The sequence below is a fragment of the Cetorhinus maximus genome, chromosome 10, assembly GCF_964194155.1.
Source record: "Cetorhinus maximus chromosome 10, sCetMax3.hap1.1, whole genome shotgun sequence".
Lineage (NCBI taxonomy): Eukaryota > Metazoa > Chordata > Chondrichthyes > Lamniformes > Cetorhinidae > Cetorhinus > Cetorhinus maximus.
In genome coordinates this window covers 83,643,000-83,667,332 of record NC_135888.1, presented here as the reverse complement: position 1 = coordinate 83,667,332, position 24,333 = coordinate 83,643,000, and the positions used below count along the sequence as shown (strand labels likewise).

Here is a 24,333-nt window from a genome sequence, read left to right as displayed (position 1 = left end):
CTGAATGGCCTCCTTCTAGGCTGTAACAGTTCTGTGATTCTCCTTATGGGGGTGACTTTTCTCTGATTGGTCGCCCCTGTGATTGAATATTCCAGGGCATTTTGGGGATTTTGAGGGCAAATTTGCTTACTGCCCCCATGTATTTTGAACCCTGCTTCCAAGCACACTGACTACATAGAATGCAGGAGTCCACCTCAGGCATGAGTGGGTTGATGACACAGGGCATTGCGTTGATGTGTTCTTCCATGGATAGAGTGATTAACTCCATTGTACATCACATGTGGCAATCAAATGAGCCATGTATACCTTGGACATGGCCATACACACTCAGAATGTCAACATGTCTACTACCTTAAACATGATGACAGATGTCTTATACTTGTCCTTAAAGCCCCATACTGATCTGCACCAAAGTGCTCTCCAGTAGAGCACTAGCATTGAGTGTGGCTGGTCTGGAATGATGGTGAAAGGGAGAGTAGAATTGGAGAGTCTACTCAAAGCACTTCCACTTTGCCCATTGCTATGCCACCACCCTCTCCGCCCCCCTCAAACACACACAACCCATCAAATCAGCAGTTCATTTGTTGTCTCATCTTGCAATGGCCAAGTATGCACCTGCACATGTGTAGATGGAACAGTTTTTGACAGGCTCCAAAACCTAGAGGTCATCAACTGAGAGATTCTCAGGAATCAGGGATCTGAGTGGCCTGCCTGTACCTCTGCTGAAGTTACAGAGGTTGTACTATCCAGGACTGGTAGGAAAAGGAAGAGGATTGTTTAGAAAATGTTAAGTTGTGAAGTTTCCGTTCCTTTGTAGAATCACAAAAAAATTATTTGCGTTACCTTTCTGTTTGAACCATTCTGGGTTACTGGCTGGCAAGTCACCTTTTAACTTGCTGATGATCAATGAGAAGATATAAATTGATAGAGGCCAATGGGGGAATGTGCTAGGGGTGAGTGGGTGGCTTTGCAGCACTGCTTTCTATCAGTAGCATTGCAGGTGTGGGGCGGTGGGGTGGGTGGGGGGGGGGGGGGTGGCGGGGGGTGGTGGTGGTGGTGGTAGGGGGGTGGCAGGCAGGGGGGAGGTGGGGGTAGGAAATGTGGCCGTTGCATGTGGTTCTGATATCAGCCCTGTGGTGCAGATTAAGTGAAGCTTGCACTAATAGTGGCATCCCTGGCATCCCTGGGCAACATTGGATGGAATCTTATGGTAGTTTCTTTTTCAGGAATCAGAACCATTTCCAGATCCCAACCCTGCATGAGTCTGCAGCGCGCCCTCCTGCACAATCTTCCAAGAGGTGGCCAGCTAAGTTGAATGGTGGATGGTTGCCTGATGCCATTGACCCAAACAACTGTGGATGGGTGGCAACCCCACCAGGAGAGGTGGGCACTGCTCAGGCAGAAAGGGGAGTGTGCAGGACCTCAACATGGAGGCATCCTTAGAAGCATCAATACAATTCCAAAAATAAAGAGGCCTGAAGCTGGTAGGGCCATCAACGTGGAAGGGAAACCCTTCTGGAGGATTCATTTTGACTGTAGCTGCAGTCTTTCCTCCATGCAGCCACATCACTGGGGCATGGAGCCTCTGGCTCTGATGGTCCCCCAGTCTGCCACTGGGAAGCTGCCTTCATGGAGCTGGCCAGTTCCACTCTCAGCAGGAGGCCACTCTAACACCAGGAAGATTCTGGTGGAGTCTTCCCAGTTCTCTTTGTAAGTCTCTTAATTGCTCATTATTGCCTACTCGTCACTGCCGAATGGGTAGCCACTGCCGTTTGCTGACATGATGCCCTTATCTCCTATCCTGCTCCTGGTCCCAGTCTCAAACCTGCCTGTGTGGGACTGGAAAGATTCTGCTCATTGTGAAGAGCTGCTGCTGCAATGCGCTCACCTCTTTTCTCCTCTTCTTCTCCGCTCCTCAGAATTGTCTGCAGACAACCTACACTCTGCGCCTCATTTCTTCTGTGGGTCCAAACTTCAATACTGTGCAATGTTGTGCGGAGTGCAGCACACGGTGATTATTCGGAACACTCTAGCTTTTGCTTACTGAAGGATGCCTTCAGATCTACCTGGGCACCTAAAGCATATCATCAGCATGCTGATGGCTTGTTCATTCACACATCTCGTGCTTGTACAGCATTCATTGTTGTGCTATTGGGCTTTAGTAGTTGGGCTATTAACAGGTGTCAACAGCCATTTTTGAAGCGGGTATTCCTTGTCTCCAAGTAGCCACCCTTTAAGTGCATTTGAGAGTCTAAAGATGTCAAGGAGGTTGGGTGCCACAAGACAAAAACACCTTAGCAGCTGCCCAGGAATCTGGTGCACTTACAGAAATATCTCTCTGTGGTTGCACACCAGCTGCACATTGATGGAGTGGGAGCCTTTGCAGTTCACAAATATTCCTGGATGATTTGGTGTTGGGGTGGTGTATTGCTATGTGTGTGCAGTCAAATACGCCTGCATCAATTTGAAGCCAGTCAAAGATGCAAACTCATTCTAACTGGCATTATTGCAGGCAAGCTGCACACACAATTTCTGGCCCTGGCAAGCGACCATCAATCACCAGTCCTGTGCATTTTTGGCCACAGACTGGGAGGTCTGAGTTTTATCTTCAGCTGAGTCCTGGAAAAATCTAGTGGCACAGACGTTGAGGGCAGTAGTTATTCTCAAAGACACTAGTAAAGCATGACTACCAGGTCCAGCTGGGAGGGAACAGCAGGTGTCTGCCATCACCTAATGGAACAACCTGAGCCCATGAAATACTGGGGTTCAGACATGTCAAGGAAACTCAGCCTCTGCCTGTAGACACTGGGGGTTAATGTCTCCTGTGAGCTGCCCCACTCTGCTGCTCTCCTTTTTGCTGCTCCTCTCTCTGCTGCTCTCCTCTCTGCTGCTCCCCTCTCTGCTGCTCCTCTCTGCTGCTCCTCTCTCTGCTGCTCCCCTCTCTGCTGCTCTCCTCTCTGCTGCTCCCCTCTCTGCTGCTCTCCCCTCTGCTGCTCCCCTCTCTGCTGCTCCCCTCTCTGCTGCTCCCCTCTCTGCTGCTCTCCTCTCTGCTGCTCCCCTCTCTGCTGCTCCCTTCTCTGCTGCTCCCCTCTCTGCTGCTCCCCTCTCTGCTGCTCCTCTCTGCTGCTGTCCTCTCTGCTGCTCCTCTCTCTGCTGCTCCCCTCTCTGCTGCTCCCCTCTCTGCTGCTCCTTTCTGCTGCTCCCCTCTCTGCTGCTCCCCTCTCTGCTGCTCCCCTCTCTGCTGCTCCTCTCTGCTGCTCCCCTCTCTGCTGCTCCCCTCTCTGCTGCTCCCCTCTCTGCTGCTCTCCTCTCTGCTGCTCCTCTCTGCTGCTTCCCTCTCTGCTTCTCCGCTCTCTGCTGCTCCTCTCTCTGCTGCTCCTCTCTGCTGCTTCCCTCTCTGCTGCTCCCCTCTCTGCTGCTCCCCTCTCTGCTGCTCCCCTCTCTGCTTCTCCTCTCTCTGCTGCTCCTCTCTCTGCTGCTTCCCTCTCTGCTTCTCCTCTCTCTGCTGCTCCTCTCTCCTACTCCCCTCTCTGCTGCTCCTCTCTCTGCGGACCATCTACAGGGATCTTAACAGTAAGCTCCTGCTCCTGCTGCCAATGCTTATCATATTGTTTCTCACCCAAGATTGAATTTAAGGCAGGCGAGATGTCATCCATTCTGATGGGATTCAGAAAACTTCCAAAGTGTAGAAAATAAACACTCAGAAAGTACTATGAACAAATCCTTTCCCACCACGAGGTAAGAATGCACCTGTGAGAACTAAGTATTTATTGAGTGTTTTCATGAGATTTATTCAGACGCCTCAATTTCCAATATCTTCTCTATTTGCTTTTAATGGTGAGCTTCAGGAAGCCCAGGATACCCACGGATGTGATGTTCGACTTCAAACTGTTTTGGAGTATTGCTCCAATTGAGTAATTACCACATGTCAATAGACAGGTCGCTTTGCACGAGGGGTTTGTGCACAACCAGTCTAACATGCCCGAGTTAAATGCGGAAGTTGACAGGCTGGAGCCAGCTCCCCTATGTGCTCACATTCTTGTTGGTTTTAAACCCCCTTCAACCATATGCAAATCCACATGAACCTCCAGGTTAAATTTTCCTGCAATAAGTTAGTCCATTCAAAAGAAGGTTAGTTATAAGGAATATGATAAGATAGCAGGATATAATTAGATGGTGTAGGGGATTTAAAAACATTCTTTCAGGGAATGTGGGTGTCCCTGTCTACATCAGTATTTATTGCCCATCCCTAATTGCCCTTGAGAAGGTTGTGGTGAGCTGCCTTCTTGAACTACTGCAGTCCCTGTGGTGTAAGTACACTTACAATGCTGTTAGGGAGGGAGTTCCAGGATTTTGTCCCAGTGACAGGGAAGGAACGGTGACATATTTCCAAGTCAGGATGGTGAGTGACTTGGAGGGGAACTTCCAAGTGGAGGTGTTCCCTTGTATCTGCTGCCCTTGTCCTTCTAGATGGCTGTGGTCGTGGGTTTGGAAGGTGTTGTTGAAGGAGGCTTGGTGAGTTTCTGCAGTGCATTTTGTAGATGGTACACACTGCTGCCACTGTTTGTCGGTGGTGGAGGGAGTGAATGTTTGTGGATGAGGTGCCATTCAAGTGGGCTGTTTTGTCCTGGATGGTGTCAAGCTTCTTGAGTGTTGTTGAAGCTGCACTCATCCAGACAAGTGGGGAGTATTCCATCACACTCCTGACTTGTGCCTTGTAGATGGTGGTCAGGCTTTGGGGAGTCAGGAGGTGACTTGTTCTCTGCAGAATACCTAACCAATTACCTGCTCTTGTAGCCACAGTATTTATATAGCTTGTCCAATTCTGGTCAATGGTAACCCCCAGGATACTGATAGTGAGGATTTGAACGATGGTAATGCCATTGAATGTCAGGGGGAGATGGTTGAATTCTCTCTTGTTGGAGATGGACATTGACTGGCACTTGTGTGACACAAATTTATTTGCCACTTATCAGCTCAAGCCTGAATGTTGTCCAGGTCTTGCTGCATTTGGACATGGACTGCTTCAGTATCTCAGGAGTTGGGAATGGTGCTGAACATTGTGCAATCATCAGCGAACATCCCCACTTCTGACCTTAAGATGGAAGGAAGGTCATTGATGAAGCAGCTGAAGGTGGTTGGGCTTAGGACACTACCCTGAGGAACTCCTGCAGTGATGCCCTGGGACTGAGGTGTTTGACCTCCAACAACCACAACCATCTTCCTTTGTGCTAGGTATGACTCCAACCAGTGGTGAGTTGTCCCCCTTATTACTATTGACTCCAGTTTTGCTTGGGCTCCTCGATGCCACACTCTGCCAAATGCTGCCTTGATGTCAAGGGCAGTCTCTAGCATGTCACCTGAGATAGGTCTCAACAATGGAACATTTAATGGCGATCTCAATGCAGAATGATAAAGAACACTCTTCAGGAGTTTTATGTTTTCTTTGTTTTTAGTATATCCTTACTGTTTAGAAGGTAATGAGAATAGTTGTGTGGATGGACAGAAAGAGAAACATCAGTGAAATTGACATCAGTGAAATTGACATTGTGCAATATATTATCAACAGGCATGCTTTATCACAGAAAATAATAAAAATGTGCCTATTTTGAAAAGGTGAGAGTTTAGACACATCTATTTATTTTAAGAGTAATGGAGCCAAAATTGGAAATGCGTTTCCGTTAGTTGCTAAGAACAAGCTGAATTCAGAGGCAATTACTTTTGAAGACTGCATAACAGGTAAAAGTAATGAATAAAGTATATGATAACATTTTGTTAAAAGCATTTGATCCTAGAAATTCTACCGAAGGTGTAAAACAGGAGCCTAAGGGTCTGATATGATGAGCAGCAAGCACATGTTGCATATTGAATTGAGCTTCACCATAGGCATCCAAGGCTCTGTGCTGTCTTGGAAAGTATGAAAATACTCAATATAATATTTCAATTGGGAAATTGAGCTTCCTAGCACCTGATTCACCAATTGATAACTCAATTAGCAAATTGTGGCACTCATAGACAGAAGGATGCTGCAGCAAAAGAAGGAAGTTGCTCATTCATTCCAAACAGATATGTTGTTGCTTTGTCCTTTTGGGCTGCTGGTTAACTCCTGCATGTTTTCTGGCCAATTTTCTGCCTTCTGCAATTGAATTTTGATTTCTGATTAGTACTTACTGGTGCTGAATGGCTTTTGGGGGTCTTCAAAACTGTTTCACTGCACTCATGAGTGATCAGGTTGGTCTGCCTATAAGGCTGGAGGATGAGGAAAAGCAGTCAAGAAGATAGAAGAGAGAAGGAGCAGCTGGGTGTAGCGGAAAGAGGGTGTTGAATCCAAGACATCACAGAGGTTCCCTACTCCAAGAAAAACATCTACATCACCTTTCTGAGCAAAGCAGGACAAGAGAGCACTAAGCTCGGCAAGCAGTGCAGTCTCCCCCAGGATTCAACTGCCATGGCCTTCATCACATCTCCTCGTGTGCTCTCTACCACCATCCTAACATTTTTCTGAATAGAAAGGGCATTCCAATTCTTGAATGTGCAGCTTGTTTTACAACCATAGATGGTGTGCATCATGTTGGTCAGTGCACAGTCTCCTGACAGCATCCATAATTCATTCATCCTGTACCAATTCCTCTATATTACTTTTATTCAACCAGGCAGTCAGATGACAGGTTGGCTACTCGGTGGCAAAGAGTATCTCCTCCAAACATGGCTCAAACTGTGGCTATGTACACCATGGTGGGTGGGGTGCATGCACATTGGTATAACAGGTGGCAGCCATGTTGAAGTTTGTGATGGAAATGTCCTAACTTGAATAGCTCTCTCTGGCACATGAAAACCTCAAACAGAGATGCTGGCCTGTAGCACACATAAATTCCAGCAAAGGAGGAGCTTTTAAATACAGCATGGACTGCTGTACAATGAGGTGCATGTCCCTGTCCAAAGAATAGCAACTCTCCTTTGCTGCAGGTCATTAGGCAGCATTTCTAATGTCTTCAAAATGAACAGCTGCAGTTGCTTATTTTCTGTCCTTCTTAATTTTTAAAAAAAATGACAGTTTCTTCCAGCATAAGTAGCTTGCCGTTAAATTTCAGAAATAGCTCTTTAAGAGCAGCCCCTGACTGAATATCCTGCCCATAGAAGCACTCGGCTCTTCACATCTGGACTGCTTTGCACTGGGAACATGGAAAAGAGCTGATCCCACTACATCCTGTAAAGCCAGCCTTTGGAAACTGTGCTCCTAGTGCATGCTTCAAGCCAATTTTGCACTTAGACTGAAATAGCTACTCAAATGTTTTATGAGTCAGGTTACTGGCCCATTTTATACAATTGGTAATTGTGTTTCAGGTAATTGTTAACACTATTCATTTAATAATAAACCTGTTGCCAGTCAATTTCCCTTCCATTCTGCAATCACTTGGTACCTAATCACTGTAGTATTCTGAAAAATATTGTAATGTGTATTTCTTTGTATGTTTCATGATATATTCTGATCAAAGCTTTATAAATTGAAGACAATTACATCTGCTTTCTGTTTTGCTTTTAGTACAAGTGACGGTGAGGCACACGAAGCTCCTGATTTCTCTATGGTTCAGAAGACAGTTCTCATCACATTTCTCTCAGCTATTATGCTAATGACTATTTTGGGGAATTTACTGGTTATGGTAGCTGTATGCAAGGACAGACAGCTACGGTGAGTGGTTATATAGTGTAATAATGAGTCTAAGCTGAAATCTGACAATAGAGGCCATTTTGGTGGTTGTTGCACTTTTCTGGGGTAACTGAATGACCATATGACATATTGATTGTTAAAACACTTCTGTAAATATTGTTATGCCAATGTGTGTTGAAGAATCATCAAGCTGTACGTAAAAACTATGTGCATCTGCTATGCATCAGAGGGGCAAGGAATCTCTATAGACCATGGAAAATATCCATATGGAAACACCCTTGAATTAGCTATTTTTTCCCAATAGGCAATTTCAGCCATTGAAAAGATAGTTTCTGCAAGAAACTTGACTGGGAATTGCTGGGACCCTGCTGCAGGTGAAAGTGTTGCAAAGTGGAACCTCTGCCCGCCTCCCCTTCTGAAGGCTGGGGACACCAAATTCAGGAAACAGAAACTTTTGTACAACTGAAGCTCACAAGAGTTCATCTGTGGCAGCCAATCTGCCCCAAGTCAATTCGCCCTCCTAAGGGGAAGTGGAGTCCTCTGGAGGAACAAATGGGCCAAAGGGCATTTTTTAGAACTCTTATGTTGTAGCCACTCAAGTTAGAAAAGGCTTCAGGCCTTTGCAAGTCCTCAATGGTACTTAGGCTGGATCTCAATTGGCATGAGTTTGGCTGATACTTTTTAAAGGCATAAAATATGGAATTTTCCAAGAAAGATTGGGAATTCCCGCAATGGGCCCTTTGACACGGAGCTACAGGTGGAAGCACTCCTGATCCCCTGACTGGAATTTCCTGTTGAAATATGGTGGAATCAAGATCCAACCGCCACATCCCCCAAACCCCCACCCCTGTCAACCCTCAGTCTCTTACATCCTCTCCAGCCTAGAAATTTCAGGTTTATTATAGAGTCATAGCACAAAATATAATGTAGGCAGTGGGGGGTCTCATCCGCCCGCCAGGTCGCGAGCCTTTTTTCGGAAAGCCCGCTAAATTAAGTGCAAATCAGGCACTTAACTGGGCAGCAGCTGTCCTTCCCCAAGATCAAGGACCCCGGGAGTGTAAGTCCCAACTCCTGACAGTTGCTGGCCAATCAGCTGCTGGCAGCTCTTCATTGCTCACCAGTGCCACTGAGGAGGCAGTTGCTATTGCCAGTAATGCAGCCACCTGATGTCCAGGATTGCTGCGGGACCAAGACCACAGGTGGGTGACAGTGGGATGGGTATCGAGGGTGGGGGTCACAGGGGAAGGGGCCTCAATTGATGGCAGGGCTGAAAGGCTGTCTACCTACCACCCTCCTGCCTACCTAAATGCACACTACCACCAAACTCACCACAGGAGAGGGCATTAAATTTCACCAATAGATTCATAACGTCACCTGAGGCAGTCTTTCAGCCCATTAAGTCCATGCTGGCTCTCTGTAAAGCAATTCAGTCAGTCTCATTCGCCCATTCTAACCCCAAATTAACCCTGCAACTTTATTCCACTCAAGTGCACATCCAATCCTGTTTTGGAATCATTGATCATCTCTGCTTCACCACCCTGGTAGACTACAATTTCCAGGTAATTACTATTCACTGTGTAATAAAAGTTCTTCCTCACATCCCTCAGTCATTTCTTGCCCAAAGCCTTAAATCCTTGTTCCCTATTCAAACATACAAACATATGAAATAGGAGCAGAAGTAGACCATTCGGCCCCTCAAGCTTGCTTTGTTATTCATTAAGATCATGGCTGATCTGTTTGTGTTTTGAATTCCACATTCCCATCTAACCCCGATAACCTTCGATTCCCTTGCCTAACAAGAATCTATCTACTTCTGCCTTAAAAATATTCAATGACCCCATCTCCGCTGCCTTCTGAGGCAGGGAGTTCCAAAGTTGTATAACCCTCTGAGAGAAAAAAATTCTCCTCATCTCTGTCCTAATAGGGCAACCCCTAACTTTAAGACAGTGCCCCGTAATTCTAGACTCACCCACAAGAGGAAACGTTCTTTCCACTTCCAACTCGTCAATACCGTTCAGGATCTTATATACTTCAATCAAGTCACCCTTCACTCTTCTAAACTCCAGTGGAAACAAGCCCAGTCTGTCTAACCTTTCCTCATAAGACAACCACTCATTCCAGGTATCAATCTAGTAAACCTCCTCTGAACCTCCTCCCGACACATTTACACCCTTCCTTAAATAAGGAGACCAAAACTGCACACAATATTTGAGATGTGGTCACACTAATGCCCTGTATAACTGAAGCATAATACCCTTACTTTTACATTCAATTACTACAATAACTAATTAACTCCATTAATTACTTGCAGTACCTGCGTACTAACTTTTTGTGACTCATGCACTAGAACAACTAGATCCCTCTGCATTTCAGAATTCTGCAACCGTTCTCTGTTTAAGTACCATCAGCTAATGAGAACAGCTTTTCATGTCTATCTTGTTTAAACCTGTCATTATCTAGTACACCTCTAACAATCTCCCCTCAGTTTCATTTGCTTCAAGGAGAACAATCCCAGCTTCTCCAAACCAACCTTGTAGCTAAAGTCCCTTATCCCTGGAACTGTTTTGGTAAATCTCCTTTGCACCTCTCAAGGACCCTCACATTCTTCCTAAAGCGTCGTGACCAGAACTGGAAGCAGTACTTTAGTTGGGGCCTAACCAGAGCTTATAAAGGTTTAGTATAACTTCCTTGATTCTGTATTCAATACTTTTAATTATGAAGCCCAAGATCCCTCAATATGCCCTTCCACCTTTAAAGATCTCTGCACATGAACCCTTAGGTCCCTCTGTCTCTGGATACTGTTTAGGACTGTGCCATTATGTCTATATCACTTCTCCCTGCTCCTTCTGCCAAAATGCATCATCTCACACTTCTCTGTATTAAATTCCACCTGCTACTTGTCTGCCCATTCTGTTAGCCTGACTATGTCCTGTTGCAGTTGATTGGTATTATCCTCACTGTTTGCTACACCTCCAAGTTTATTATCATAAGCAAAATTTGAAATTTGAAAAATCCAATTCATTTATATGTGTCTAAAAAGCAGAGGTTCCAGCATCGGCCCTTGGGGAGTGTTTCTGACTACCTTCCTCTAGTCTGAAAAGCATCATTTGCCATGACTGTCTTTATGCCAATTTTTTTTAATCAAAGCTGACACTGACCCTCCTATTCCATGGGACTCAAATTTGTTAACCAGACTTTTATGTGGTATTTTGTCAAAGGCTTTCTTAAAAGCCCATTAAGACAACACCCATTGCATTCCCTTGATCAAACTTCTCTGTTACTTCATCAAAAAATTCAATATTATTCATCAAGTATGATATGTAATAAATGAAAATAAACAAAATCACAATGGGTGGAATTTTCCATTCCAGGACTAAGTCCTGTGGCAGGGGTGGGAATGGGGAGAGTTTCCTGCCAAGGAGGCCGGTGAGAATTTGTGCGATGCTGGCCTAATTAAATATGCAGTCGGGGGTTTTCTGACATTTTGTGTGGTGTGACAGCTGGATGGCCATCATATCCAGGCGCCATATTTAAAAGGTGCCTGAACATCAACTCACCTACCATTGAAGGAGAAGACCCACCTGCTGAACGGACCTGAAGTTAGAAGATCCACCCGCTGGAAGGTCCTGAAGTTATAAGATCCATATCGTAGATGTTCTACCCACCCACTGCTGCACGTGGTGTTCCAGGGTCCAGTTGCTGACGGTCTTCATCTTCCCTTCTGATCTCTACGATTTGCCCCAGGCCTCCTTTCCAACATTTGCATGCCATGTTGGGCCAGACCTGTTCTGGACCAGCATGAAAACCCACTGCTGGCGTGGATGATGGGGGGAAGATTCTGGCTGGGCCTTCATCTGCAAGCCATGAATGGATACAGAACAGTTTTATGCCAGCCTCTGACAGGAATGTGGTTATGATGCGGCAGATGATATGTGCCAGGCAGATCAAATCCACGAGGGAAACTCGATTGCACTACCACAATTTGTATTTATTTCAAGATGCGTGCCCTGAATTCAGTATTAATAAGTCCACCAAGACTTTAGGGATTTTTTTAAACAAAACTAAAATTAAAATATTTATTAACAAAAGAGAAGATTTCAAACACATACACAGTGCTTTAAATTACTACTATAACAACTCCTAAAATCCCTAATTAACCTGGCTCCCAGTTACACCCTCTTTAAGGCAACAGTCCAAGAATAGATTTTTTAAGATTTTAAACAGATCCATCAAATTAACACAATAACTTGGACATGGGGATTCAAAGTGGCCTTCTCCAGCTTTGGTTTCTGTAGACAGCAGGCATATGCACAAATGCTGGAGGCCTCAGACACTTCTGTTAGATCTTACAATGCCTTCCCCTGACACATAGCCTCATTCTTCTGTATACATGTTTCTCCCTTTATAATATGTAAATTCCATTGTTTCCATATGTCTTTGGAACTTTTACCTTTCCTATAATATAAATCTTTTCATGTTGCTACTATTCTCATTAACCTCTTTGAAATTCAAACCCCCCTTCATTTATCTAAAAATGTTAATTCCCTTTGCACCTTACATGCTAAGACCCTAATCATGTTTACTCATTAGCATATTAAAGACACTTCTACACCTTACTTCTTTTGATAACTTCAACTTGCAGTCTGCTTGGCTACAAAATGTAATTAAATTGCACACAAAGACTGACCTAACTATTTACCCTATAAATTTACTTTACGATAAACCAGAAAAATATTATAAAAATTATTATACCTTCATGACAAATGGCGACCTGCTATGTCGGGTGCGTCATTTTATGCCATCGGGAAAACGCCTTTTCGGCTCCCACCACATTGTCAGCCCACCCGCCATTAAACCCACCATGGTGGAGTATGGAAAATTCCGCCCAATATCTCTTTATAACTGTTTTTGTTCTGCAAAGTTGCCCAAAACTCAAAAACCTGCCAGCTTTAAAGTCTCAACTTCATGTGACTCACACTCTCAAGGGCCTCAGGTTTACCACTCCTTCCCATTGAGAGTATCTATCCTTTATAAAGTCTTTAAGTTCTAATATTTTCCAAACATTCATGCATATGTGACCCAAATATCTGTCAGACTCCTCACTGCTCCTTGGAAACTCCCAGGTTTCTGCTGCAGGCAATAACTCCCATCCGGTCACATTTGAAGTTGATGGTGCACTATGCACTTTCCCTGCCCACAGACTGAGCACAGAATGAAAATTAAGTGGTTACAAATGGAACTTTCTGCAGTAAATGAACAACACTAGCCATTCATTACACTCGTGCTTTCCCGTAAGACTATCTATGGAGATTTCCACTGGAACATGCAGTGATTCGAAAACCATCTTGGTGCAGTGATTCTAAGACATGTGTGAACAGGACAAGCCATTATGGGTGGAATTTTATGGCCTCATTGGAGTGGGGGTGGGGCTGTAAAATGCAGTAAGCTGTTCAAAAGCCAATTGACTTCGGCGGGGCTGGAAAATCCAGCGGTGGAAGGGGTCATAAAATTCCGCCCTATGTGTCCCCATAACCAATCAGATTAAGAAATCATCACTGAGCTGCAAAAAGCTGAGGCAGCAAGTGGAAGTTAGAGTAGATCATTTAATGCCAAATCACATACAGACTGCTAAACAAAGAAAGGGGAAAATGGGGTTAACAGAGAGAGAGACAGAATGAAAAAGTAAAACTTAAACTTAGCAATAATTAAAATCAGAAACAATGAGATTTCACACATGAAAAATTAATTTTCAATGCCAGAGAGGTTTGTCGGCAATTAAGATTTACCATCCTGTTGTAAATTAACTTATACTAAAATGGACAATCCCTAACTTTTAGTGGTGAGTTTAGTAGGTATTTATCACGTAAGTTCTGCAACTTCACACCATTGCGGGTATTTCAATGCTGAGTCTCGCTGCAAGGTAATGTTCTGAGTTTCTTACTGGATAGCAGTATCATAGTCCTGCTTTTTATCTAATATATTCTCTTGTAAACTCTTTATGTTCCAATTTTGAAAAAAAAAGTGTACATATTTCATTAAAACTATGGGACTGATCAATAAGTGAAAGAGTATCTAATACCATATTAATGTTCCAATTATGCAGTCTGACACCCAAGTGATTTTTCATTGCATAGCATATTAGCATCAGTCCACATCTGAACTATTGCACTTGGAACCCTTTACACTTTAGTGGTTCATTCATAATTACTCAAATCCTTGTATTCATTTTTAGTCTGATCTTGGAGTTTTGAAATCCAGAGGTTTACCATATGTAACATAGGGCTCTGTTTGAAAAACAAAGATGAGGGAGTATCAGTTTATCAGTTTTTCTTTATAATTAATAATCTGTTAACAAAGAAAGACTTCTTCATTTTGAAAATTAATGTTTCAGAGAATGAATGTTGCAAGCAATGATAAAGAAAATCAGTCAATTAAGACATTTGAAATTCTTCAACATATCTCAAGTAGCTAATGAGCCATTTAATTAAAATAAATGTTGCAACATGCAGAATTTGTGTCGAGCAGCAAAATAAAAGGAGAGAAAGTCTTATGAATGTATATCTAACCCCCATAACAAAGAGATATATATGTTCCTGATGAGGGAAAATGGGCCCCAAGTATGCAAAAGAAACAATGGTATGTCAATATGGGTGGAATTTTCCCAAATTTGCACTAAGTGCGGTAGCGGGTGATGTTTTACCCGCTGGCCGTGAAGACAGGTTTTCATGTCATATCGTCCAGAACCCACCTCATTATTTATGCACACCCGGGAAACACGCCGTTTCCATGGTGGGCGGGCTCTCGTATCTGCCGCTCTATCGGGCCGGGCGCCATGTTTAAAGCCCAGCTGCAAGCACACATCTCAGCGCTTCCAGTTCACTGCTGCTGCACGGAAGACATGGCCCTGAAACTGAAGAAGACTGCAGCCCCCAGGTCCAGTGTTGCGTCCCTTGAGTGACTTTTGGATGCCGTGGAGGCCCGCCGGGATGTCCTCTACCACCGCTCTGGCTGCAGGATGGGAAGCAACTGCACTAACCTGCTTGGGAGGCGGGGGCAGCGGTGGTCAGTGCCAACGCCCTGCAAAAGAGGACAGCCACCTAGTGCCGCAAGAGGATGAATGATCTCCTCTGTTCCACCAAGGTAAGTCACTCATCTCATCACTCAACTCACACACTCACAAACCCAGCACACATCCACAGGGCCCTCACTCACTGCCAGTTCAAGAGGCTTCACCATTCATGCTCACATACTCACAGTCATTGCCCTCATCTCATCCATGAGACCACTCAACACCCACACAGGCCAGGTATATTTATTGCCTGGTCTGGCAGGCATCCTGCTTACACTTTCTCCATCTCTATCCATGCAGGGCAAGCTGGCATACAGCAAGAGAGAAAAGTCACAGACTGGTGGTGGAATGCCCGAAATCAATGTCCTCATGGGCTTTGAAAACAGCCATCCAGCTGGCTGGCCACGATCTGGACCGGTCCTGTGCTGATGGTGAGGTCAGCACTGCTCTACCAAGTGAGGATCCAGCAGTGCAACATCCATCAGACAACCATGCCGTGAGTGATGTGTCCTCTTTCACAGGCCACTGCCATGCACAAATTATCTTTCCTTGCTTTCGCAGGCACATCTGCCAAACAGCCGACAGAGTCCATGACCGAGGGCCTCTGATCAAGCCCCAAAGAAAGCTCTGAAGAGGAATCTGGAGGCAGCTTCCCTGAAGTTCCATCACAGCGCCCACCCACACCCTCCACCAGCGCAGGGACACACACCTCGGTGGGACCTAGCTTTAGAGTAGCCCCAGGATCACAATCTGGTGAGCAGATTGTACTGCCTGATTTCGCAGCAGGTGGCGGTAGGGACTTCCAAGGTCCCCGGCATTCAGAGAACTGCTGGAGGCCAGAATGTTGCTGCGTCCAAGTCAGATGATGAGCCTCTGGACTCAGTCATATCACAGTTGCTGGAGCTGCAAAGGCAAGCTCGGGAACATCAGGAAGGGATGTCCGCTGCACTCCTCAGATTGCAAGGCACGATGGAGGAGTCCATCCACCTTCAGTCTAGAGTGATAGTGCCGACATTGCAATGCACCGAGGTCAACACTGGAAAGATGGCAGCCGCCATGAAGACCTTGGTCCAGGACTTCGCTCCTGCCCTGCCGCGTGAGCTCAACTCCATCGCTGATGCCAAAGTTGGCCTCCAACAGTGGGTATGCGAGAGAGGTGCCGGGCAGCTCGATCTCACTCCAGCTACTCCTGCTCCTCAAGGAGTCAGCTTGGGGCTCCTGGGCACCCATAGGGAGGAGGATCCACAAGTGCACACTCCGGGCCCATCCATCCAGGTGATTCTGAGTGTGTCCAGACTCCCTCTTCCTGTGACCTCAGCAGCTCTACCTCCACAGGCTGAGGAGGGCGCCACTGCCACACAGCAAGGCCCTGAAAGCAGCCCGGGGTCCTCCAAGTCTCAGCCCTCCAAGCGGTGCCCGTCAAAGTCATCACAGACAGGGCATCACAGTCAGCAGGCTGCCTCCACCTCCAGGGGAGCACCAAGACTTAGCGGCAGGGTTAGGACAATTAAGGAGAATTAGTTGCATAGCCTGGACATGTGTGTTAATCACTTGTACATACTGTTTACTATTGTCAGTGAGCTCCCAAGAATGTCTCCCTGCCTATGGCTCCTTGTTCTGATGAGCAGTGTTCTTGTCACTCAGATGTGAAACCTTTCTGCACAAGATAAAAGGCAGGCGTCTCAGTCGAGGACCTCTTCCCTGTGCTCTGTGCAGCTTTCAGACCAAAGTGATGGTCCAGCCTCACACTCCCTGAAGGCATTACTGATGCCTGCACCTTGGCAGTGTTGGTCATTGCTGCCAGAATGTAGTGGCCAGGCGTCACAGAGTTCTCTCATACTCTCGGTGTGCTCTCAGCACCTTTATGGAGGCCCCCATCTCTTTAGCATCTGTGACCACTGATGCTGTGGTCCAGCTCCTGAAGGGCTCAGGTGATGAAGGCGGACAAAGCATCAGGTGCTTCTAAAGTTTCATGGCAGCATCTCTATGATATGACCCTGATCACAGAGCTCAAGCGAGCTGCCCTCGAACAGTCAAGAGTCAGACATTCTCAGAGGCTATGTGAAGATTTATGGGGTGTCCTCATTGCATGTCGTCATCATCCTCCACAAATCTAGCAGCTATGAGAGCCTCCTGAGTGCGCCTGCCTTGTCTGGCCAGCGTGAGGGCCTCATCCCCATCATCGTCGCCTCCGAGGACCTCCTCACCCTCATCCCCATCAGTGTCCTTCTCATCGCAGGAGACATGCAGCTCCTTCATCTCCTCCTCAGCCAGGTCCTCGCCCCGTTGGAGCGCCAGGTTGTAAAGGATGCAGCAGATGATGATGATGCGTGACACCTTCTGTGGACTGTATTGCAGGGCCCCACCAGACTGGTCCAGGCAGCGGAACCACACCTTCAGATGGTCTGCCCCACCAAGTTGTGACCTGCCACATGAGCCTCATTATAGCACCGCTTTGCTGCAGTCTGAGGCCACTGCACAGGTGTCATCAGCCATGGCCTCTGCGGGTAGCCCTCATCCCTGAGGAGCCAACCCTGCAGCCTCTGTGGACCCTGAAAGACTCCAGGGATCTGTGACTGACTGAGGATGTAGGCATCGTGCACAGTCCCTGGAAACCTGTGTGCAGACCTGTAGGATCCATTTCTGGTGGTCACACACCAGCTGCACATTCAGCGAATGGAAGCCCTTGTGGTTGATGTAATCCACTGTGTGGAGACCTGAGCGTCATGACTGCAGTTAATCATACTCTGCACCTGTGGGAAACCTGAGATCTGGGCAAATACAATCGATCTTACATCCTGGCTGTCCTGGTCCTGGGCAAAATGCCTGGCTGTCCTGGTGCTGGGCAAAGTTGTGTGCCCTCATGAAGATGGCATCCGTGACCTCATGGATGCATTTGTGGGCGGAGGCTTGAGTGATCCCACAGAGGTCACCTGTGGAGCCCTGAAAGGAGCAACTGGCATAGAAATTGAGCACTGTGGTCACTTTCACGGCCACTGGCAGTGGATGCCCTCCCTGTCCCCTTGGCGCCAAATCCTGCAGTAACTGGCAGATGTGACTGACCAGTTCCCTAGACACACGCAGTCTTCGGCAATACTGGTTCTTGGACACCTGCAGGAATGAAAGGCGGTGTCTATAGACCCTGGGTCTAGCTAGGCGCCAAACAGCAACAACTTGCTGTGGCTCTTGGGCAGTGTGTGCGGGAGCCCCAGCCGCCCCTTCTTCCTGAGGTTGCTGTTCCTGCCTCTGCACAGCCAGGAGCCTCAGTCACTCTCTACCGTCTTTTTCGCGCTCTGTAGACCACCAGGCATACAGCTAGGTCACCAAGCTCCATGTTCCTGATGTACTTCTCTTGCAGGATGAAAGAGAGTGCCTGAACTGTCTCAATTGCTGAGGAATGGTCACTTTCTACAGGCTTCCCTGAATGTGCGGACACTTCCCTCATGCCCATACCTCATCCTCTATACTCAACAACAAGGCGCCCTTGCCCACCACCCCCTCTGCCACCAGTCGCCTCAATAGCAAGGCTGCACTTGCCCACTGCTCCCCTCACCCTCAGAAGACGCCTCAGGCAGGGCTGCACCTGCATCCTGATCCCTCCCCCTGCCACCAGTCGGGCAGGGCGGAGCTTAACCCTGACCCCCCCTGTACCCCTGAAGCCTGCAAAGCAACAGGTGACCCTGGCCAGCTCTGCAGAACGTTGCTGTGCACTGACCTAAAGTTCACCCAAAGTGCACGTCGTTTCTGTGCTGTAGTGAAACATGTCGCCGTGCTTTCCCGCTGACGTGGACTGACGATCCAGCGAGGGTGCAAGAGCCTGGCGGTGTGGCCTGATAATGATATGCTGGTGTATTACAATAATGTTCTCGACGACCAATGGCAGGAAACATGGCCTGCCATTGGTGGGCTGAGCGGACAATCGTGACCTACCTTCCTGCCGTTGCGAAAACGATCACGGCATATTGTCTGCTCGCGCCACCTATCACGCCCGCCACCAGTGGGCATGGAAAACTCCCCCTTATGTAAATGAATGCATGAGCAGGATCCTGGCAGAAGAAATTGCACAATTTGAAGAAAAGTACATACGTAAGACTTGAATATAAATCATAGAATAACAGCAAAGGGCATAAATTGGCCTGAAGGAAATCATAGGTGTTGGAAATATGTGCAAAAATCGTCATTGAAAAGCACAGAAATGTTAGGCAGTAGCTTTGGGATTAAAAAAAATCTACTGGCCAGAATTTAGCAATACAGCAAGTGAGAATGCAGGTTTATGCAAATTACATTGCCTATACCACAATGGGAGAGAAAATGTGCTGCAAAAAGAATTTCATTGGGCAATTTAATTGATTTAAATACAAAATATTATTGCATGTTAATCAATTGTGAAGGAATATGAGTCCCATAGTAATGCTAAACACAGATGAATATTCAATTTAACATTCATTGCACATTTCATTCACATCTATTTTTTTCATACATATCATTGAACAGAGGAATATATATGTGTAGTTTAGTATTAAGTATGCGGAACAATCTGAAAGTATATTTAAACTTTATTTAAAATGTCTTTGTGATCATAAAACTATTATTCAGTGACAAATGGCATTGTCAGGCAACAATTGAACTTGAAGATTCACACATCATTAATATGGGTTTGGGCAATAATTTATAAATAAATTGATTTATGTACTGTGCTCCTCCAGCCTCCATTAAAAATCTGATGTGATAGTGTTCAACTGTTTCCCTTATGTTATAAAGAAAAGTGAGTCATCTGTAAGCTGCTGAGGAGCCTTATGAGTCACCTGATGGAGAAATCACATTATTTTTTTTTTGGAAACACTCTTTCCCGTAACACTGTCAGCCACACTGATAAGAAGGTGCATTTTTGGTTAATGAAAAGGGTGATCAAGTTAATAGAATAATGCAGAACTTATTTTAAGGATTGAGAAGGTTTAGCTCCTGATTTCTCCCAGAAGAAGAGTGACTAAAGGAATGAAAATTGGGAAGACTATTAGGTAGGAGCAGCCTGAGTACAGATATTTTGGGCGCAATCTAGTGAAGTTCCCCGGGAGCAGGCACTGAAGCAGGGGGATCACTTAATTGTACTGGAGGTGAAATTTTAGCTTCCCAACAGTGGGATGAAAGTTGGAAAGCAAGTTGGTGGCAGATTAAAAGCAGGCTGTGGTTCTTGACGGCAAGCAGTGGGAAACTATTTTTAATGCATTAAAATGTTATGCATATTCATTAAGCACTTGGTCGCCAGATTGAATTGTGCTATCGCGATTAATTTGGCAGCAAACGAGAAACATGTGCCTTCAGATTCACAGCTGGTTAAAGGTGGCATGTCACAGGCAAGGTCGTCTTCCTGGTGGATTTGGAGTGAGTAGGAGCTGCTTTTCTTGCATGGGAAACTTTGTTGGACCAGGGGAGAGGAAACTGAGCTGTTGTCTTGCGCTGGGGTGGCCGCTGTCTAGGGAGGTCAGGGCATGGCAGTCTGAGGGAGGGAGGTCAGGTTGTGGCAGCCCTAAGAAGGGCTGTGGGGGGACAGGACGACAGAGGGAAGGTCAATCTCTGCCAAAGGCAGCTCACGCATGACAGAGGGGAGATCAAGAGTGATTGAAGACAGGTCAGTGATGAGGCTGGGAGAGTTTAATGTGATAGGGGCAGGTCCAGGGTGCTGGGGTGCAGCTTGATGGTGGCAGGGACTAGCTCTAGGTTAGCAGTCAGCTGATCAAGGGTAATGGTGGGTGGCTCAAGGGTCACAGAATGCAGAGCTGGGGTGATGGAGAGAAGGTCAGAGATGACTGAGAGAGGGTGCAGGGTGATGGCTTGAAGCTCTAGGGATCCAAGTGTGGCAGATGGGGTGGGAGTAATAGCAGTTCAAGTTCAAGATCCTCCTCTCAGGCCGGCAGAATGATGCTGCTGGCTTGCAAGGAATGGATGCCAATCTGGATACTGTTTACATATGGTGCCCAGCCCATCGACCATCGCGAGGTAACAATGGGTTTGGCAACTTCCTGCCTGCCTGCACCGTGCAGTTGGCTCGGCCCCTCGATTGTGCATAGATTGGCTGCCTTATGTTTGCATGTGGCCAGTCTCCAAGCGGAAGTCCCGCTCCCTTCCTGTTCTGCTGGTACGACACCCGCCCTTGGTCTAGCACTGCCCTGTGATACCATGGCATTCCATTATAAATACATCATGGGGTAGATTTAATATTATTATATATTGAGAGATTGTATGACTGTGCCACCATAACATTTAGGTTTATATGAAAATTCAAAAAAATACAGTTTCTTCATTTGGGACCTAGTTTTACAATTTTCTCCTACAGTTTTTTTTAATAAGTTTTTTTAATTGTTCTGATTTATTATAGGAAAATCAAGACCAATTACTTTATTGTCTCCTTGGCATTTGCTGATCTGCTTGTTTCAGTCATGGTAATGCCTTTCGGAGCTATTGAACTCATACAGCAAAACTGGATATATGGGGATAGATTTTGTCTCGTCCGAACTTCGTTAGATGTACTGCTTACTACAGCATCTATTCTTCATCTCTGTTGCATTTCTTTAGATAGGTAGGTAAAATTATGTGCTTTTCTATGCTGTGTCCTATTTAAAATAGCATAGGGTGACATGATAAGTATATATACAGCAAACTCTTTTTGATGGAGCTAAATATTACTAGAGGAATAACCTTGTCATTTTCGAAGCATTGTAGCAAAAAATGGTGTTCCTTACATTTGGTGACTATGGACTGTCACAAATTTCATGAATGTATTGATAAGAAACAGCTTTATGCCTCAAAAAACAAAGAAATAATCAAAAATTACAGTATCCTCATTTACCATCATTCTTTTGCTTTTTTAAAAAATTCAATAAGATGTCCAGTTGCTATTATGATGTGGAATGCACTACCTCAAGAAGTTGTGGAAGCAGGTTCAATAGTACCTTTCAAAAGGAATTAGATATATATTTGATATAAGAGAAAATTGCAGGGCTGTGGAGAAAAAGCAGGAGATAGCTCTTTCAAAGAACCAAAACTGACACAGAGAGCTGAATTACCTTCTTCTGTGTACAATTCTACAATTCCATGAGTTGCCGTAAATAAATTAATGTCTTTTTCAGGCACTTGTTTTTATTTTTGTTCTCGTGATGTGGACAAGTGTGGCAAAGCCAGACTTATCGCCCATTCCTTTTAGCCCTGAGAAGATGGCGGTGGGCCTTGCCCTTGAAAAACTGCCGTCATTGTGCAGATTGTGCCTCATGAGGGTTTTAAGTAGAGAATTCCAGGATTTTAACCTAATGACAATGAGGGATGCAAATATACATTCAAGGGTGGTGTGTGACTTGAAGGGGAACCTGGAGTTGATACTCACCCCACATTCTCTTATCATGTTGCCTTTGCCCTTGTTGGTGGTAGAAGACACAGGCAGGGCCAGGGAGAGAAATCATGTTTCTGGGCCCCTTATCTCACCCCACCCACCCCCCCTTTGACCCTCCCCCTCACACCCTACAGGTGCCCAGAACTGGGAACCATAGTCAATGTGGGCTCAAACTGTTTTGTATAGGTTTAGCAAAACTTCTTAGCTTTTGTACTTTACATCTCTATTTAGAAAGCTCATCGAAAGTTAAGTTTCAGTATGATACACTTTACAACCACAACTTTTTCAGACAATTCCACGCAACTTGATCATTCATATTATGCAACCAGCTCTGCTTCTTTAAACCTGCTCCTACACAATATCAGGACAGTAACACCCAGAAGACTCAAACCTCAAGCAGCACAAACAACAATCCTAAGTACAAAAGAGAATATCTTGAACTAACATTGATCCATTCTAATGACACATGACTCTGTTTCACTTCCAATTTTAAAAATGGAAAACCTTCCAGTAAGTTAGCACCAACCAATTCATCTTGAAAAATGTGCTATTTCTATCCACACTAGTGGTCTTTGTTAATAGAAAAATTACACTTTGCATAGAGTGATAAATAATTTCTCATTTTAAATTGAAGCTAACCACACTTACAAATGCCCAGCATGGAGCATATAATAGGAGAGCAAAGTACTGCAGATGCTGGAAATCTGAAATATAAACTGAAAATGCTAGAAATACTCAGCTGGCCAAGCAGCATCAGTGGAGAGGGAAACAGAGTCAATGCTTCAGGTCCACAATCTGCACTAGCTCTGATGAAGAGTCACTGACATCTGTTTCTCTCAGCACAGATGCTGCCAGATATGCTGAACATTTCCAACACTTTCCATTTCTATTGGAGCAAAAATAATCCCTTTTGCCAGCCCTCCAAAAAGGAATCAGACTTTTTGTGAGCCTTTCATTCCCCTTCAGCAAGAAACCCAGTAGCAGCTGCCTGAGATTTGATTTGACACAACATTAATCATGAATTTCAAAACCAAAGCTAAGGCATGAAGAAAACATAAGCAAAAAAAAAAAATCAAAGCAATAAATTTATATTTTAAAAAGATGAATAATTAACAAGAATGACATGATAAGGTGCCAAGGGCAGAATGTTTTGTTCCACAGGCGGACGCGTGCCCGACCCGAACTGGCGTAAAATCACGCGAGATGATATTGGATGAGCATTCCGATGTCATCGAGCCCTCGCGTGATATTTTGCTCGGTGGGTGTGGCAGCCGGAAGAGCACCCGCCGACAATTAAGCGGGTGGTTAAGCCCGTTAGCGGCGCAATTGTAAGCGATTTTTCATGGCCTGTCTAACCTGACTGGGCTGATGGACCAATCGCTCAGGCTGCCTTTACAGTTTTGATGAAACCTCATCCAAGGGCGGGATGAAATCTCCGTTAGGAAATAAAATAAAAAGAAATATCTGGGGACAATCTTTTTATGAGGTATGCTTTCAGGTGCTTGATTATGCTGCATGGACATGTTTTGCAGCTTTTTTGTACTTTCTTTTATTATTTGGAGCTCTGCAGCTGTCTGTCTTCAGGGAGCTCAGTGGAAGCGCTCACCCGCACTCACGGTGACGTTGTCGCCCACCTCCTTCCCTCCCCCACCCTGGCAGTGCTGAGCTTTTCAGCGTTAATTGGCCAGCCAGCGTGAAATTGTGGTTAAGGGCCAATCGTGGTCAGCAGCCCATTTCCCAAACCCTCCCGGGCCTGCTGATCGCGTGTGCCCGATGAGGGAAAAATTCAGGACCAAAAATGTAAAGGCCACCTGACCGATTGGCCTGTCCGTCAACTGTAAGATTGGATGGGCCACAAAAAATTGCTTACAATTGTGCCATTAATGGGCTTAATTGCCTGCTTAATTGTTGGCGGGCTCTTCCGAATGCCACGCGTGCCCGCCGAGCAAAATATCGCGTGAGTGCACATTGCCATTAGGACACTCGCCCGACATCATCTCGCGTGATTTTACGCCCGTTCGGGTCGTGCGCATGCCCACCTGCCAAAACCTAAAATTCTGCCCGCAATTTCACACACTCACTCACTCTCACACACACTCTCTCACACAATCTCTCACTCTCATATACAGTCTCACACACATACTGAATCTCACACACACTTTCACTCTCTCTCGCACACTCTCACTTTCACATACAATCTCATACACACTC

General features: G+C 45.7%; 1 protein-coding gene across 1 annotated transcript in view; it reads left to right on the top strand.

Moving 5' to 3' along the window:
• The window catches only part of htr4 (5-hydroxytryptamine receptor 4), a 214,032-nt gene that overhangs the window by 49,913 nt on the left and 139,786 nt on the right, over window positions 1–24,333 (top strand). Inside the window, exons 4-5 of the mRNA XM_078549685.1 lie at window positions 7,544–7,690; window positions 21,115–21,315. Of these exons, the coding sequence (XP_078405811.1) occupies window positions 7,544–7,690; window positions 21,115–21,315 (348 nt within the window). The remainder of the gene's footprint in view (window positions 1–7,543; window positions 7,691–21,114; window positions 21,316–24,333) is intronic.